We start from the raw sequence: 19,202 nt of genomic DNA on the forward strand, positions 1-19,202 counted from the left end.
TGTCCACGTAGGGGCATGACCTACGCCACTTAGAGTCATGACCCTACAGGGACATGACCGTTCATTCAATGGCGTTATATATTACTTGCTTCAATCCAAATGAAGCTATATCCTTAACATGACTAACCTTGGTCTCAAAGAGTGGCCCTTTAAAGGGCACTTCCAACTTTATAGGTTGGATGTACAGTTCAAAGAGTTTGAACCTCTTGCGGAAAATCAAACCAATAACCTCTTGTGGAAAATCAAACCGATAGGAAGAATAAAGTTTTGAGGTCTAACAATGGTGGCAGGTATACCTCAAAGGACTCTGATGTAGAAGGTTATGTCTGTACTTACAACCTCATCAGAATGGGGTAGTAAAGAGAGAGAACAAGTCCATTACAGTGACAACAAAGGCCATGATCCATCACCTAGATTTGCCCTTGTTTTTGGGCAAAAGCATAAAGTTATGTTGTTTACATTATGAATGGGGTCCTCATAGTCCATACAGTGATGAAGGATTTGTCTACAGAGGAAGTTTTCACATTACAGAAATTTTCATTTCAGGTGTTTGGAAGCCCTGTCTACATTCATCTGCCATCAAAGAAGAGGATGGAGGCTGAACCCTTCATCTAGAACGGTGTGTTTGTGGGGTACAGTGAGTCCTCCCAGACTTACAAGGTCTATGTTCCATCATATCAAAAGATAGCAATGATCTAGGACATGAAGTTTTATGAGGATGCATGGTCCTCTTAAGTATCAGGAGCCTCTCATAGAAGTTTGGAAAATTGAACAATTTCTTATTCAAGTGCTGAGCTACAAAGTACAGCAAAACAAGATGCAGTTCAGCCAGGTTCCAGTCCAGAAGCAGAAACACCATTACCTTCAGTATGGCAAGGAATCCTAGAGATGGCTTCTTGTACATTGCAGGAGACGCAAGAACAAGGAGCATCAAGGACTTCTTTCCTTGGTGACTTGTCTCCCTAAGTAGTTCTCTCTCAAGATTATCTTATCCTTCAAGGAATCTGCTTGCTTATGTTTCGGTTCTTTTGGTAGCCTTTTCCCTTGTGGCTATCAGAACCTTTGCCAGTACCATCTTCTTTTGAGACCAATCATATTAAACATACCTGAATTAGACTCATCTATATATGTTAACAATGAATTGAACATACTTAATGTAGTAGTCTTGCATCATTGGGGTCAACAAAATCAGCTTTTGATGATGAAATAGGCATTAAAAATTAGTCAAATTACGTATATTTTAATTTAACATACTCAGTTAATTTTTTATTGGCACTCTTATCATGCAAGACTCATCAATGAATTAATTTCTTTAAGCATATGTCGTGCATGTGCCAAGATCAAGGTGGCTCGACTTCAGTAATTTGTGAGAAATCTGTCATCACCATCATATCAACATATTTGTCCCTCCAGCTCCCTGATTCACCCTTTGACCCTCTTTTTCCTTCTAATGTTTTAGGGGCTTGTTTCTAATTTTATATTAGTTGCAATACACTAGATCAATACTCAAAGAATTTTGCAGATATGGATAGCATTATAGAACAGAACCACCCCATGCAGTTTATGAGGACTATCATAAAGCCAGATACAGTCATTGAGAGGAGATTCAATCTGCAGACATCAATCCATTTCCTTTATGATGCTGCTTATCCGGTCCTCACACACCACAGATCATGGCTACCAGAAAAACTCATTCAAATTTAGCATCTCCTTACATCACCATTGACCTACTTGTACATATATACGAGTCTCCAAGATCAAATTTGTAAGGCATGAACAAACAAATCTGCCTCAACTAAAACACAAAATTTAATCTGAGGACAAGATATCTTAAAAAATTTAGTCATAGAGTTAGCTTGGGACCATATTTTTTTCTTTGACAGTTTCAAATAAATGGCATCTATAACACTGTTGTGATAACTCATATCTTTGTATTTTCATTTGGTTGAAGTCTTCCTATATTCAACAGATAAAGTTGGCCGGTTGATGTGGTAATTTAGAGAGTACATAAATAAAACAAAGCATCAAACAAGATAATATATACAATTCTACAACTATATGGAACAACAATATTTTTTAATATAGGTAGAGAAATGGATAGCAGAGATACCATATTCAGCATATACTCTAAATGATTATAAATATATCTTATTTGACAAAAAAAACCTTCATAAGCATTTATATACAGCAAATTCAAAAAGCTGTCTTGATGTCAAGCTAACTATGTGGAACTCTCTCATTAAACATAACTTAAATCCTAGATTTATGGCATACAAAGATTGTGTTACAAATATAGATTCAACGAAAGTAGCAAACAAGTAAATTCAGATAACTCATGGGTAAGCATCTAAGGATCCTAAATTCAATCCTCATACAAACACTCTTTATTAACATACCTCAGATCCTGAATTACCCAGTGTTTGCTTCATTTGTGGCTCCCTATCAGAAGCTACTTTTCTATGCGTAGTAATTCTTGTCTGTGAACACCTTGACTCACTCGGTACACATTTCAATACAGCTTTTCCCTTTCCTTTTGATAAGCTAGCATGGGCATCATCCAATTCTTTGCCAGCAGCAGTACCAACTCCCACCAAAGACCTAGACCTTGTTGTTGGACGGCGATCAGATGCAGCTGAAGCTAATTTAGATGGGCACGATGTTCCTTCTGTGCCAGGCATACCTGCAACACTATCAAAAGTGCCAATTGCTGATGAAGATTTCTGCAAAGACTCACTTCGCTGAATTCTAGGCCAAAGAAATTCTTCAACAGCAGCCAAATTAGCTAAAGGATCAATGAGAATAACATTGGATGAATAATCACGAAGACACTTTTCGCCTTGTGCTCTACAAAGCCGCAGTTTGAAAGGCTGAGATAATGCACTAAGTCCTGCTGCAACACTAGCATTTCCACTAGCTGATCTTGGAGCATGGCTTAAGATAACAGGAAAACGTTCTAAGGAAGCTAATGCATCTTGTAGTTTGTTTACTAAGAATTTCATAGGAGCTTCTTTTCCTTCATTATTTAAAGGAAGAGCCACTTCAACAAACAATGTGAATCTTCTTAATGCCTGCTGATGAAGCTTCATAAAATCTGCCTCTAGCATGCCTTCTCTAGATAATGTAGTACATGAAAAATAGTTCAGTAACGACTCTACAACCCCACTACCGATAAATTCAAAAGTTGATACACCGTCACCTTTGCTAAGTTGCTCAAGTATGTCAACTATAACATTCAAACATTGCTCATCATTAGAAGCTGAAATATGCCCAACAGCTTTACCCTTGCCTTTTGACTTCCTCTTTGAATCCAGCAAATTGCCATTTAACTTCATGCATAGGGTTTTTAAAATACACAGTCTCTCTGTAACTCCTGCATCAGCAGGACCTGAAACAGCAGGGAAATATTTATCTTTGAAACGTTTAGCATGAGCACTAACAGCTGCACGGAGACCGGTATTAAAGGTTGGAATTGATGCATCCCCAGCAGTTGCTGAAACTTTCGGCTCTTCAATTCCATTCATCTCACTGTTTGATCCACCACTTGGCCGCTTGTTACGTCTATGCTTTGCCATTGCCCCTGTTAAACGATCTTGATCCTTCCCTGTATGCATTGAAATTGTACTGGGTTGATTTGATAGTATTAGTGTATCTACAGCATGAACAACACCTTCTCTAACAAACATTTTGGAAAATGTATCAGGCAGTTTTTGCATGAGAACCTCTGCCATCTGCAAAGCAGGTACCAAGACCTGTGGATCTTTCCAAGCAAGAATTCCAGCTAGAAAGCTGCATTTAAAATCAATAATATCATGTCACAGAATTTATATTTAAATCAATAATCTCTTGTGATGAAATTTAAAGCATAAGATTGTATATAATCTTGGAAACTAACATTTATAAACAAAATGTGCTTAATACCTTGAAATATTTGTCACTCGAAGCAAAGACTGCAGCATGTCAGAAGTACTAAAATACATCAATTTACTGATAACAGAGAGACACATGTGCCGAACAGGGGCATTCACACTCGAGCCATAGACCTGCTTTTAAAAGAAGGTCATGTGTTGCCAAACTAGTAAGATTGAAAAAGTTGAAGTTAACAGTTCTACAGATGTGCTCATTGGGCTCACCTGTACTAGAACAGGAAATAGATCCATTCCAAACTGTTGCAGAAGCTCTGGTTGATCATGGAATAGTTTTTCCCGAGAAGATATCTCCGGAATGTTTCCATTTATATCTTCTTGTTTTGTAGAATTGCTTCCAAAAGTCTGCTTTCCCAATGAAACTTTTGATTTTATTCCACAACTAGTGGGGAGAGAGATGGTTCCTTGGGGCAAAAGTGGAAGAAGTTCGTTCACTAAGGAAACAATTTCATACATCTGCTTAAAACAGAAAAAAATTCATGCACTTAATTAGCTGCATAGTTCCGAGCATCTACGACACAAGCAGGCCTATGACTACTATTAATTATAATATAAAAACTTATGAGTTGAACGGTAACATTGAAGAATTGTTTTAAACATAGATAACCAGGTAAGATCTGCACAGCATGAGAAATTGAGTCAACATTGGCAATAATGAAAAATAAATTAGATTCATAAATCATCAATATGTGATCAGAAAGCTCATCTCGGAAGCAAACATATGTAATTTCTTAAAAGTAATGGTCCTCAATTCTCAGAAGCATTCCAACTATAAGCATCAATGATTTCCAACCTTATTGGGAACAATTATATTTCTGCAAAGACAAAACTTTAATGTTGCATCATCCAATCTAAAAAAGGATTCTGTCAGATTTTATGTAATTCAACTCTGCTAACTTTCCATGATGGCTAAAATGTTTCACCTTGGACAAGTAAACATACCCTACTACCAGGAAATGGCAAATAGATTTCTCACTGATTACTCATCACATATCCTTGAGGTCATACAAAACAAATCTAAATTTGATTTTGAGCTGGGAAGATTCATGTGTGTCAAAGTTCAAACAGAAGTCCTCACTTACCAAACAATATAAATGACAATTACTCTTGAGTGTTGGATACAATGAAAAAGCCAAGTCCACAATAAACATTGAAACGGGTAAATTTCATTTTGATTAGCCATCTTAACCCACGCATCTTGAAGCACTAAACCAAAACTACAGTTAGTTTTATGTCATAGTAAAAAATCATTTTTTTTACTTTCATTACCACTAAAGCTGGTAAATTGGTAAATAAATCTGTTATGATACTGGAACAAAATTTAATAAATTCGGCAGTAAAATTGATAGTAACCAATCGGTAATGCCCAAATACCATTACTTGCAAGGACTCTTGCACTTCAATCATCTTCAAGAGAATGAATTATGAGGAGCTAAAAGTTCAAACACAAGCCCTCACTGATCTAAACAATAAATAAGTTACAATTACTCTGAGTGCCTATGCTGAAGTAATTGGGATACATTATCTAGTTATTTAACTAATTAGGTCCTTTAATTACTTTAAGTTATTCAATTTAGCTAAACTTAGATATTTTTTTGCTTTGATTAAATTAGGCTAATAATAGCTTAAGTTGTCTCATTCATTATCAAGTTGTGTTGAGCAAATTATCCTTGCTTGATCTTTCTATTTGACAGGTGTCCTTGCAGAGGATTCTTGGCTTGTGAGGCTGAATCATCAACTTCTACATAGTAACAGAGCAGATCTGCTAAATTTCTGCACATATTCTTGAGGGATCTAGCCTTGAGAGAATTTTTTGTGGACTTTGGGCTCAAACAGATATTGCCATCACGTTTGCAGCATCCCAAAACCTATATATCAATTGCCGTTTCATCAAATTTCAAGTAGTTGAAGTTTTGGGTCAATTTTGTTGAGGGCACAAAAATCAAGGCAAAATCCGAGAGTTGACGAAAAATCTGGGCACAATGAAACAAACTTGACCTCACCATCGCGCTCGAAGTAGTCAAAAACCCAAAGTCGCGTATCTAAACGATGAAATCCAAGGTCCAAAATTTATTTGGGCAAAATTTTGGAAGGTACACATTTATGTATGGATCTATACAACCAGGTCATACCTAAGTCCACAATGAACATTGAAATAGGTAAATTTCCTTTAGATTAGCCAACTTAACCCATGCATCTTGAAGAACTAAACCACAACTACAGTAAATTATATGCCATGGTTAAAAATCACTTTGCTACTTTCATTACCACTAGAGCTGGTAAATTGGTACATCAATCTGTTATGATACTGGAACAAAATTTAACACATTGGGCAGTAAAATTGATATTTAACAAATAGATAACACCCAAATACCATTAGTTGCAAGGACTCTTGCATTTCAATCATCATCTTCAAGAGAATGAATTATGAGGCATATTTAGTGTCACCAAACTTGAGAAATTCCCCCTTGTAGATGGCTCACAATAGTGCATGTGATGTGCGATGAATGAAGATAAACATTTGCACATCTCTCACATCAAATACTACTTGTTTGATCCAATCTACAATTCTCATGTCCTTGAGTACATTGTTCATGGCATGCACACATGGGGACTATTGGTACCATAGAAGACTTTGCCTATAGTCAATTCTTTCTACTCATGTTGACAATGTTAACTGATTTTCTTCAACCTTGACAAATTGCAAAATGTTTGCATCAATATAGTTTGTCAACTAGCATCCTTGTGAATTGTTTGAGGGACATTGTGCCAAGTGGAAGACAAAGAAACTCCGAACTAAGGGAGATGCAAGTAAAAATAGGAGGTAAAATAGTTCTTGATACCTGATTGACAAAATGGCTAAATAAACTCAATTCAAGTGATACATAAGCTCAAAGCAAATTTGAAAGGCAAACTCAATTAAAAATGGTGATAAGGAGAAAAACCATTCAACTTAAGGAAAAGTCACTCTATATGTTGGCAATGCAAACCTAGAATTCCAATCAAAAGGCGATGAGACAAGGAAATGGAAAAAGAGAGCAAGACAGTGAAGATGGCATCTTTCAAAAGTGGCAAAGCCCAAAGAAATTCATGCCAAGATGCTCAACACTTATCTCTATCACAACAAGTAAAGAGATGAGTTAAAAACATAAGCAAACGCACTTTTTCAATGGTGATGGTGTAATGCCCCTTCTGTTGTTTGTAACTAGGGGTATAGGGGTTCGGATTGCCTTAAGGCAACATCCGAACCACCTTTTAGGACCGGGTCCTACCCTAAATAACGTGACCCCATCCTTATGCATCACACCACACTAAATTCTCCCAAAATAACATTGGCGCCAAAATCAATAAGGAAGCCGACTTACAAGGAGGCCGACCTACAAAAGAATAAATATGCATATAAATAAATGACAATTTGTAAGTCATTTCAATAAAAAAAAAAATCATATCAAAGGTGATTTAGCTCTGCTGTGCGAACTTAAGGAAGAGGGCGAATTTATTCTGCTTGGTGTGAAATTGTCCAAAGGGACATAGTAGATTTGATGCAAGTCATTGAAGCATACAAGGACAGATCTGATATGTGAAGATCAGATTCGAGCTAAGTATTGTACTTATATTTTAGAGGAGAATATATAATCTGACCTGTGGGTCTTTCATGCTGGGTTTTTCCTCCTTGGAGGTTTTCCCAGGGTATGCTTGTTTGTCTTCTGCTCTATTTCTGATTTATGTTGACTTACTAAATACTGCAAATCTGATTACAATCTAGGGCACAATTTAATATATATTGGTTTCCTAAAACACTACAAATCTGATTACAATCTAGAGCACAATTTAATCTATGTTGGTTCACTAAATCTGAATACAACCTAGGGCATAATCAATTAAATAGATCTGGTTAATATACCTAGTGTTTAAAATAACATGGTATCAAAGCTCTAGGTGTCACTAACTTCTGATTTAGCAGATCGATTGTTGCATATAGCTGTTGTGTGTGTTCAGATTAAAGATGTCAGGTTTGAAGGCTGAAGATAGGCTTGAGGGAGCCATTGATTTTGCTGCTTGGAAAGTTCGTATTCTGTTGATCCTTGAAGAAAATGACCTACTGAAATTTGTAGAAGAAGAAAGGCTGTCTCCTCCAGAAGATGCTGAAGAACTAAAACTATTCAAGAAAGATTCCCTCAAGGCTCGAAGGATCATAATTGAGTCAATCAAGAACCATCTTGTCACTGTCATATCAAAGTTTACATCTGCCAAAGAAATGATCAAACACTTGGAAGGGATCTATGAAGTCAACAATCTCAGCAGGGCTCTTGCCCTAAGACAGCAACTTCTTCACATAAAAATGAAAGAAGAAGACTCAATCATAGCCTACTTCATGAAGATCAATGAACTAAAGGACAAGCTAAGCACTCTTGATTGCCAAATCTCAGATAAAGACCTTGTTATGATTGCATTAAATGGTCTACCAGATGAATGGGAACCATTCATTCGTAGCATTGGTGGAAGAGCCGATCGTCCCAACTTTGAGCGTCTTCAATCTGATTGCATCGAAGAGGAATCTCGAATTGAGGTAAGAGGAAAATTCAAGAACTCTCACAAAGATAATCATGTTCTCTTATCTAAATCTAAGAAAGGTGGTCATTGGAAGAAAGAAAAGAGAAGCAAAGATTTTAGATCCTCCTCCTATGATCCAAGGAAAAAGTCAAGAGATTCCTCTCACATTCGTTGCTTCAGATGTGATAAGTATGGTCACTATGCCAGAGATTGTCAAAATGACCCAAAGGAAAGGGAAGCTAACTTAAATGAAGTTGCCGAACAAAGTGAAGACTACCTCCTTATCTCTGCTCTTTCCAGCAATGTTCCTATGGACAGCAATACGTGGATACTTGACAGTGGTGCCTCCAGACACATCTCAGGATTTCGTGAGCATCTCTCAGATCTGATTGAAAAAGACACCAATCTTCATGTAATAATCGGTGATGATGCTCGATACTCGGTAAAAGGCTCTGGCACTACCTCTTTAAAACTAGATTCTGGTATTTCCCTACAACTCTGTGATATTCTATTTGTACCTGGTATTAAAAGAAATCTTATTTCCATTTCTGCCTTAGAAGATAAGGGTTTGCAAATAGCATTTTCTGAAGGGAAAGTAATCGCTTGGTCTAAGAAATCTAACTTCAAATCTGCTCGCATTATTGGAAATAGATGTGATAGTTTATATAAGCTTGCAGCTAATCCAATTCAAGCTATCATTCATGAGACCCCTGAATCATGCGAGCTATGGCATAGAAGATTGGGTCATCTTCACTTTCAAGCTCTTCCCACTCTCGGTAAAATGGTCAAAGGTATGCCTAATCTCAGTTTATCTCATGATGATGCTTGTAAAGGTTGTGCAATGGGTAATAATGTAAAGAATCCCTTTCATAAAAGCGATAGTAGGGCTAAAGAAAGGTTAGAGCTTATTCATTCAGATTTATGTGGTCCTATGTCAGTAGCATCTCCTAGCGGTTTCCTATACTATGTTATCTTCATAGATGATTTCTCCAGGAAAACATGGATCTATTTTCTTAAAACTAAAGAGTCTGAAGAAGTCCTAAACAGATTTAAAGAATTCAAAGCCTTAGTTGAAAATACTACAGAAAATCGAATTAAATGTTTGAGGTCTGACAATGGAGGTGAATACACCTCAAGTAGTTTCTATGACTTTTGTATTAAAGCAGGAATTAAGAGGGAGTTCTGTGTTCCCTACAACCCTCAGCAAAATGGAATTGCTGAAAGAAAGAACAGGACCATTGTTGAAGCTGCAAGAGCCATGATACATGATCAGGACTTGCAACCTTTCTTATGGGCAGAAGCATCCAAAACTACAGTTTATATTCAGAATAGATGTCCTCATCAAGTCCTAAAGAATGTGACACCTGAAGAAGCTTTTTCAGGAATCAAACCAGACATCAATCACCTAAGGATATTTGGAAGCCCTGTGTATGTTCATGTACCTAAAGAAAAACGAACCAAGCTGGATCCATCTGGAAAGAAAGGCATCCTAGTAGGATACAGCAAATCTTCCAAAGCCTTCAGGATCTACATTTCAGGTCAAAGGTATGTTGAGGTAAGTAGAGATGTAACTTTTGAAGAAGATATTGCTTTCAAAAGATCTAAAGGTTCATTAATCAACAATGATGATATGGTGATGGAAAAACAAGATTCAATTGTTGATGCTAACCCTGAGTTACAGGAAGAGTCTACTGATCTTCCAGATCAGGAAGTTCAGAATGACTCATCAGAACCCATGCAATCTACCGATATACCTCAAGATATTGTGGTCTGCAAGAAGAGACCGCTTTGGGTTAGAAATACAAAGCAAGATGCTGAAGGGTTTGCTGCTCCCAGAGGAACCTTCAGAAATAGCAAGAGTATCCAAAATCACGCCAACTACATTTCTGTGATGTGCAATATAATTGAGTCTGAACCCCACAATATGAAAGAAGCTATGTCACATCATGCTTGGAAATTAGCCATGGATGAAGAGTATGGGTCTATCATCAAGAATGATGTAAGTCTGTCGTTTCCTCTAAATGGTTGTTTAAAATTAAACATAATGTTGATGGTAGTATTGAAAAATATAAAGCTAGGTTTGTAGCTCGTGGTTTTTCTCAAAAGGAAGGAATAGATTATGAAGAAACCTTTGCCCCTGTTGCTAGATATACCTCTATTAGGTCTATAATAGCTATTGCTGCAGCCAAAGGTTGGGAGCTGCATCAAATGGACGTTAAGACAGCCTTCCTTAATGGTGTCATTGAGGAGGAAGTCTATATTGAGCAACCAGAAGGTTATGTAATCCATAAAAGAGATTCTCATGTTTGCAGGTTGAAGAAAGCTTTATATGGGCTCAAACAGGCTCCTCGCGCTTGGTATGAAAGAATTGATAAGTACTTACTAAGTTTAGGGTTTTCCAAGAATGATGCTGATGCTAACATTTACTTGAAAATTTATAATAATGAGATGCTTATTTTAGTTTTGTATGTAGATGATTTATTTCTCACGGTTGAAAATAAATTAATCATAAGATGTAAATAGGAATTAGCCTCAGAATTTGAAATGAAAGATTTAGGTCTAATGCACTATTTCCTAGGGTTAAAAGTATGGCAAAGAGCTAATGAAATCTTTCTAAGTCAGGGAAAATACACTATTGACATTTTGAAAAGATTTAGAATGATAAATTGTAAACCTATGCGTACTCCTATGGAATCTAACTTAAAGAAGTTAAGTGTTTCTGCTGCTAACTCGGATTTTGCAGATCCTTCTGAGTACAGGCAGTTGATTGGCTCTCTAATGTACCTAGTCAATACTAGGCTAGATATCTGTTATGCAATGAATGCTCTCAGTCAGTTCATGAGTTCACCTAAACATGTTCACCTGGTTGTTGCCAAGCACATTCTAAGATACCTACGTGGCACGATTGGTTATGGGCTGAAGTATTCACTTAATACCCCAATCCTCCTAAAAGGCTACTCAGATTCAGATTGGGCAAGAAGTGTCAAGGACAGGAAAAGCACTTCAGGCATCTGCTTCAACTTGAGCTCCGCAATGATCTCTTGGGCATGCAGAAAGCAATCTTCGGTAGCATTAAGCACTGCAGAAGCTGAGTACATTGCCGCATCTATTGCATCCAGAGAAGCAGTGTGGCTTCGTAAGCTCCTTGTTGGATTATTTGGTCAAGTCAATGATCCTACCACCATTCATTGTGATAATCAAAGCTATATAAAGATGTTAGTAAATCCAATATTTCATGATCGGTCCAAACATGTGGAAACACGCTATCATTACATTCGGGATATGGTGCAGAGAGGCGCCATTCATCTAAAGTACATTAGCACAAATGAACAGATTGCTGACATCATCACCAAACCCTTATCCAGAGTGAAGTTCGAGTACTTCAGAGATAGACTTGGTGTCATGGAAAACGGAACCCTGATTGAGAGGGAGCTTCAATCTCAATGACTATTGGTAGCACTTTGAATCATTCTTTGCTTGTGTGCAAGAATGAATTTCATCCAATCTATGCTTGTGTGCTAGATGGATAGTTGTAATAATGTAAAGACCCACTGGTGTATTACACTTTCTATGCTTGTGTGCTAGAACCATCCTATGCTTGTGTGCTAGGTGGAAGATGTAATTCTATGCTTGTGTGCTAGATCCATTCTATGCTTGTGTGCTAGATGGAACTTAAAAGCTTCAGATTATGTATTCTCCTCCTCCCTAGTTAAGAGGGAGTGTTGTTTGTAACTAGGGGTATAGGGGTTCGGATTGCCTTAAGGCAACATCCGAACCACCTCTTAGGACCGGGTCCTACCCTAAATAACGTGACCCCATCCTTATGCATCACGCCACACTAAATTCTCCCAAAATAACATTGGCGCCAAAATCAATAAGGAGGCCGACCTACGAAAGAATAAATATGCATATAAATAAATGACAATTTGTAAGTCATTTCAATCAAAAAAAAAAATCATATCAAAGGTGATTTAGCTCTGCTGTACGAACTTAAGGAAGAGGGCAAATATATTCTGCTTGGTGTGAAATTGTCCAAAGGGGCATAGTAGATTTGATGCAAGTCATTGAAGCATACAAGGACAGATCTGATATGTGAAGATCATATTCGAGCTAAGTATTGTACTTATATTTTAGAGGAGAATATATAATCTGACCTGTGGGTCTTTCATGCTGGGTTTTTCCTCCTTGGAGGTTTTCCCAAGGTATGCTTGTTTGTCTTCTACTCTATTTCTGATTTATGTTGACTTACTAAATACTGCAAATCTGATTACAATCTACGGCACAATTTAATATATATTGGTTTCCTAAAACACTACAAATCTGATTACAATCTAGAGCACAATTTAATCTATGTTGGTTCACTAAATCTGAATACAACCTAGGGCATAATCAATTAAATAGATCTGGTTAATATACCTAGTGTTTAAAATAACACCTTCTTGGGATCTTCCTGAGTTTTGCCCTAGAATAACAATTTACACAGAAGTCTAAGAATGTAATTCATTTATAAGCATAAAACTTTAATAAAAATATTATCAAATGTAATACATCATTTAAGATTAACCTGGTTTATGTCCTACAACACTATTAATAATCCTTAAGAAATAAGAACATATGATAACGTCTAAAGCATTAACATGAATATCAAAATTTCATTGTAACATATGCATCCATATAAACGTCATTCGTATTTAATTTCAAAATACATTAATAGCATTAATAATTATTCCAAGGCATATTCCTCTAGTAACAGTATTAGGAATTTGCTAGAAATGTTTGCAAACTGCAATCTCAAGAGTAGTTTTCCTTGTATTGCCAGAGCATAGATGGATCTTTGTCCATCCATCTCGAGGTGGTGTGTTTGAAAGTCTCTCAAGCCCAAGAGCTCTCATTCGCCTTCAAGCCCACAAACATGACCGGATCTCGGTTCACTCCATCCCTCAATCCACCTTGGAGGGGCACCATCCTCCTCAATCAAGCCCAGGAGCACTCATTCGCCTCCACCCCACAAGCATGACAAGATCTTCAATCCATCCATCTCAGAGCAGCGTGCTTTTTAAGAAGCATAAAGATTGCCCTCCTCACCAAGCCTTCGAGCACTCATACGCCTCCCGGCCCACGAGAGTTGCATCTTGGGGTGGCGTGCTTGATAAGAAGCATGAAGATTGCCTTCCTCACCAAGCCTTAGAGCACTCATAAGCCTCCCGACCCATGAGCATTGCATCTCAGGATGGCCTACTTGATGAAGGAATGGTTAGTACTTCACCTCTCGTGAACTCAAATGCTTAGTTATCATTCCCATTTGCAAGCCATTTCTAATAAATTCAAACTCAATTAGCCATTAAGCTACTTACTATGAGCAATTTACCTCACAATAATTTATTGCTGATGATATTATTTATTTCTGCCACTGTATCTTAATTTTCCTTTTTCATTTTCAGATTTCACTTTATGCTTTCTCCCATGGAAATGTTGTAATGTCCACTTTATTTGGACCTTGGAATATAACTAAATGATTAAAATTATGTTGTCAAAAATAAGCAAACTTAATGACAACTAATTTTAATTGTTTAATAAGATCATAAAGTAATTAATTCCTTAGTTTTTAAGTGACCTCTTTTATATCAATGGGAAATTATAAGAGGGCCACTTTATTATTTCACAAGTTGAAGTTTGAAATTTTAAAATAAAAATAGAGGGAAATGTAAAAGGAAAATTTAAAGAGTGTCTCCAAAGGGTTATAAAAGAGCGGTGAGAGGGTCATTTGACACATGTTGAATTTATTCTTTTCCTTGCTTGGAACACTTGGGGATCTGTAGTTTGAATTCCTTCCATCTCAGCCTCTTGAGGATGCAAACCCTCTGGGGAAGATTGTTTTGGGGGTGAAAGATTCCTCATCAGCTGGTGTTTGGTGAAGTCAATCAAATTTCACAGCTGGATTCAATGTTCGAGGATTTGGAAATCTGGTAAAGTCCCTTTTAGAGACAAATTTGCAGAATAAGAAGGTCTAACGTATCCTGGTATTCTTTTGCAATATTAAATTGGATGTCATCGTGAAGTAATTTTTGCAATCAATTGATTGTGTCAAGTTCATTTGAATAATGTTTGTTGCAGATTTTGTCATTGATGTCAAGGATGATTGTCATTATTCAATAAATGAGTTTTTGGAACGAAAATGTGTTGAGCTGCTTGAGCTCCTTGTCTTCTTGGTTGAGCTGCCTACTTGTCTGCTTGAGCTCCTTGCTAGTCAAATTGAGCTACTTGCTTGGTTGCTTGAGCTGCCTGTCTGCATAAGCAAGCTGCTTGTCTGATTGTTTGTGCAAGGTGTCAGATGATATGCCATGACATCTTTGAATTGTCAAAGGAGCTATTGATATGATTTTTGATATGATAACTATTTTATTCGATAAAGTTATATTATGTACCACAATGATTTACTTCAAAACGATGATTACTCTGCTATGTATACTGGAGTTGAGCTGAGATAAAAGAGGGCCTGTGTTGTATGTAACCAAAAAGTGTTAAATATATATGCTGCTTATGTGCCTGTGTATAGGGTGGCTGTGTAACATCTTATTTTCTACTTTGAGGAACCATCTCCTTCTTTGTCAGACTTTTAAATGAGTCGAGCTTGTATGCTGAGGGAGAGTTATCATGTAAAAAAGTATGGGCTCATAAGTGCATCGAAGGAATTTTTAGCATGTGCCGTTACTCAAATATTTAGTGGTATGATAAATTAAAATATATTGTCATCACTGTTGATGCTGGACGTGAATATGTTTGGGAATATATACCTTCCGTGGTGGTGAGTAGTCTTCTGTAGCATAAGTGACAGTAGCATGAAACAAAAGATCTGAAGGAGGACATTACAATAGAGGAGGCTATTAGCCTGTTCAAAGCATTAATTATTATTACTGGAGTATTTTTAAGTGTGAAGGTTACAGAGTAAGCTGTTGCAGCCATCGTGTAATTTGGAATGTAGCGGCTAACAAAGGAAAATACAAAATATGCTGTGTTGGAGGTCTTTGAAGATGAATACAGAAGCATTTATTTTTGAGGATTTGGGTGCTATATATATATGATGCGTTGATGATGTCTTTGAGCTGAGATAAAAGAGGGCATGCGTTGTATGTAACCAAAAAGTGTTAAATATATATGATGCTTATGTGCCTGTGTATAGGGTGGCTGTGTAACGTCTTATTCTCTACTTTAAGGAACCATTTCCTTCTTTGTCAGACTTTTAAATGAGTTGAGCTTGTATGCTGAGGGAGAGTAATTGTGTAAAAAAGTATGGGCTCATAAGTGCATAGAACGAATTTTTAGTACGTACGGTTACTCAAAATTTTAGTGGTATGATAAATTAAAATATATCGTCATCGCTGTTGATGCTGAACGTGAATATGTTTGGGAATATATACCTTCCGTGGTGGTGAGTAGTCTCCAATAGCATAAGTGATGTTAGCATGAAACGAAAGATCTGATGGAGGACGTTACAATAGAGGAGGCTCTTAGCTTGTTAGAAGCATTAATTATTATTACTGGAGTATTTTTAAGTGTGAAGGTTGCGGAGTAAGCTGTTGCAGCCATCGTGTAATTTGGAAAGTAGCGGCTAACAAAGGAAAATGCAGAATATGCTGCGTTGGAGGTCCTTGAAGATTATATATATATATAGTGTGTGTGTGTGTGTGTAACTGAAGGCATGGGGTTTTACGGAGTGATTGAAAGGTACTTATTAAAATTGTGAACATGTGAGCCCAAATATATGGTGCTGCTCATAATATATTTAAAATGATATAAAATGTGTGTCACATTTAAATATTAGTGATGCTGCATATAAAAAGTTTGATCTGAATGCCGTGTATGGACTGCCATGCTTTTTCAAAAAGGGGACATGAATTTCAAATATAAGGTGATGGAGTGTATTTAGTTAAGGAGGCAGATACAGGGATATTGTATCTTAAGGGGAAGTTCCTTTTGTTATTCTGAAGAAGTGTTTTCAGAATCCTCAGGTGTAGAGGCTGAATGGTTTAAAAATCTTGTTGCTGCAACTCAGAGAGAAGAGATCTTCATGCGAGTAAAAGAGGGGTTATCTGATATAGCTGGCTGTTGCTAATATTGCTGAGCTTGGAATGTGATTGAAGTGTATTTCTGAGTTGGTGCTCTAACTGAGGTTGGTGCCTCAGCTGTTGAAGTTGGTGCTTCTGAGGGAGTAAGTGCTCTCAAGGGTTAGTGCTCACTCTTGTACTTTAGGTTGGTGCCCATTTTGTTAATGAAAGCTATATGATGCCGTGGTTTTTTACCCGAAAGGGGTTTCCACATGAAATTTGATGTTTATGTTCTTATGATTGCCCTTTTTAAGTTTTTATATTGTTTCATGCTTTTAAAAGCTTAAAAGTTCTGAAATACTGATTCACCGACCTTGTCTAGCTGGACAATCGTTCCTTTCCTCCGTTGAAGTTCAACAGTTCATGAAGTATGTCGGTGTTGTTTGGCCTTCCACCTTCCGTATTCTTCTTGGATGCTATCAGGTCTTTGTGTGGGCTATATATACATATGCCGAGGATCAAATAGTGTGTGATTTACATTCTGTTTCGATGATCTCTTGATTAAATTCTCAGGAGAAGGATGCTGTAACTATGTATCTATTCTAATCTTCAGGGATTTTAATCTATGTTCAGCAGTGTTCTTTGCGGTGTGCAGATTCATTCTATTGGCATCATATTCTACATTATTCTGTAAGTGATTTTCTGACGGTCAGCTTCTATTTGGAGCATTATCAATCATTGTGAAAATGACTGTCTTCTAAGTGTGACAGATTTGTACTTATGTTGAGCTTTCAATAAAATCTAATTTGGTGTGGCTGGGTTTTTCACCCTCAAGTGGAGGGTTTTCCCAGGATAATTTGCTGTGTTCTTGTTCCCTTAAGTTTTCTTAAGTTCTCTTTTCTATGTTATAGCATTCTGATTTCAGTTTTGAACATGGTATCAGAGCCAGGTTAAAAAAATAAGATCCAAAATCAGATTGCTTAATTTTGAAATTTCCTTTATTTGAAGCCTTAGTCTGTTTATTTCAAGTTTTTCATCATGGTGAATGGACTCAAAGTTGAAGACAGACTGGATGGTGCAGCCAATTTCACTTCATGGAAATTTAGGATTCTTATTGTGTTAGAAGAGAATGATCTTCTTAACTATGTGAAATATGTTGTAGATGAAACTTCAGATGATACCGAGAAAGCTCAATGGAGGAAGAATAATCTCATGGCAAAAAAGATTCTAATTGATTCTGTTAAAGATCATCTAGTACCTGTTATATCCAAGTTGAATTCAGCTAAAGAAATGTTTGAGTGTCTTCAAAGCTTGTATGAATTCAACAGTACCAGTAGAGCAGCATTGAGACGTCAACTCTTTCATATCGAAATGGCTAGAGATGAAAATGTTGTTTCTTTCTTTATGAAGATTACTGAATTAAAGGATCAGCTCAATGCTATTGGTGATTCTATTGAGGATAAAGATCTTGTTATGCTGGCCATGAATGGTCTTCCTCACTCTTGGGAATCTTTCATTCAAGGTATTAGTGGAAGAAATGAATTACCCAAGTTTGATCGATTGAGGGCTGATTGCATTCAAGAGGAATGCAGATTGGAGGCAAGAGGAATTGGATGTAAATCTCATCATGACGAAGATCATGTTCTTGCTACCCATACGTCTAGAAGAAAAGGAAGGAGAGGAAACTTCAAAAGGAATAGAGAGAGAAATTCTGATTCAGCACTTGAATCTAAGAAAAGAAAGGATCTCTCTAGAGTACAATGCTTCAGATGTGACAAATTTAGCCATTTTGCTAGAGAATGTCCTTCAAGACCCAAGCCTCAAGCTGCTGCAACAAATGTTGAAAATGATTCTTCTTATAGAGAGTCTAGTGAAAATTCAGAAGGGTTCTTATTTATTTCTGCTCTCTCCAATAATATTCCTATTGAGAGTGATACTTGGCTTATTGATAGTGGAGCCTCCCGCCATATATGGTTATCGTGAACACTGTAATGAACCCTTGCTAGTTCAATTCTTCAACCTGCTGTAGTTTTGTAATTCTTTTTGTATGTTTGATTATTAAAGATGGTCTTTCAGAAATAGACAGAAGTTGCATAAGGGGTTTCTTAATTTTCAACACATATTGAAAATAATACAAGAAATAATCAGCTGAAACAATAAATTGGAGATTTTAGAAGCATACCCGTAGGTCCTTGGCCAATTTATTGAAATGAAAAGATTAAATCAGCAACTTACAAAGTTCTGATTTTTAATCTGGAAACAATTCAGATCTGCTTTTATTTTAATAATAAGACGCCCAAATAGTAGAAGATGGCGCCAATTTAATGAGCAAGCTGTGTGTTTGGGAAAGGAGGCCTCCAAACCACAGAAAATTAACAGCAATAACAGTAAATAAGAAAACTTACAACAGATCTGCCCTGTAAGAAGCCAAATCTGCCTGCAATCATCACCAATTTGACTTCTGAATGAAGCCAACCACAGCAGCAACAATTCAACTAATCTTTCATAGTCTCACCATTACCATGCACTGAAGAATAGACGTTCCCAATGAAGAATCCAGTCTGAAACCCTTGAAACCCTCAAGCTCCAAAACCCAGAGAGGAAGAGATATCAAATGATCAACAAATTAAAGAGTTTGATTTCTCAAGGGGGATCAACAAATTAATGAGTTTGATTTCTC

The 19,202-nt window shown here is 36.9% G+C and overlaps 1 protein-coding gene across 1 annotated transcript in view; it reads right to left on the reverse strand.

The window, feature by feature from the left end:
• The window catches only part of LOC131067466 (E3 ubiquitin-protein ligase UPL3), a 67,824-nt gene that overhangs the window by 40,330 nt on the left and 8,292 nt on the right, over positions 1–19,202 (reverse strand). The window contains exons 6-8 of the mRNA XM_058002491.2: positions 4,131–4,379; positions 3,919–4,040; positions 2,397–3,786 (exon numbers count right to left, since the gene is read on the reverse strand). Coding sequence (XP_057858474.2) covers positions 2,397–3,786; positions 3,919–4,040; positions 4,131–4,379 — 1,761 coding nt within the window. The remainder of the gene's footprint in view (positions 1–2,396; positions 3,787–3,918; positions 4,041–4,130; positions 4,380–19,202) is intronic.

The sequence above is a fragment of the Cryptomeria japonica genome, chromosome 3 (assembly GCF_030272615.1).
Source record: "Cryptomeria japonica chromosome 3, Sugi_1.0, whole genome shotgun sequence".
Classification (NCBI taxonomy): Eukaryota; Viridiplantae; Streptophyta; class Pinopsida; order Cupressales; family Cupressaceae; genus Cryptomeria; species Cryptomeria japonica.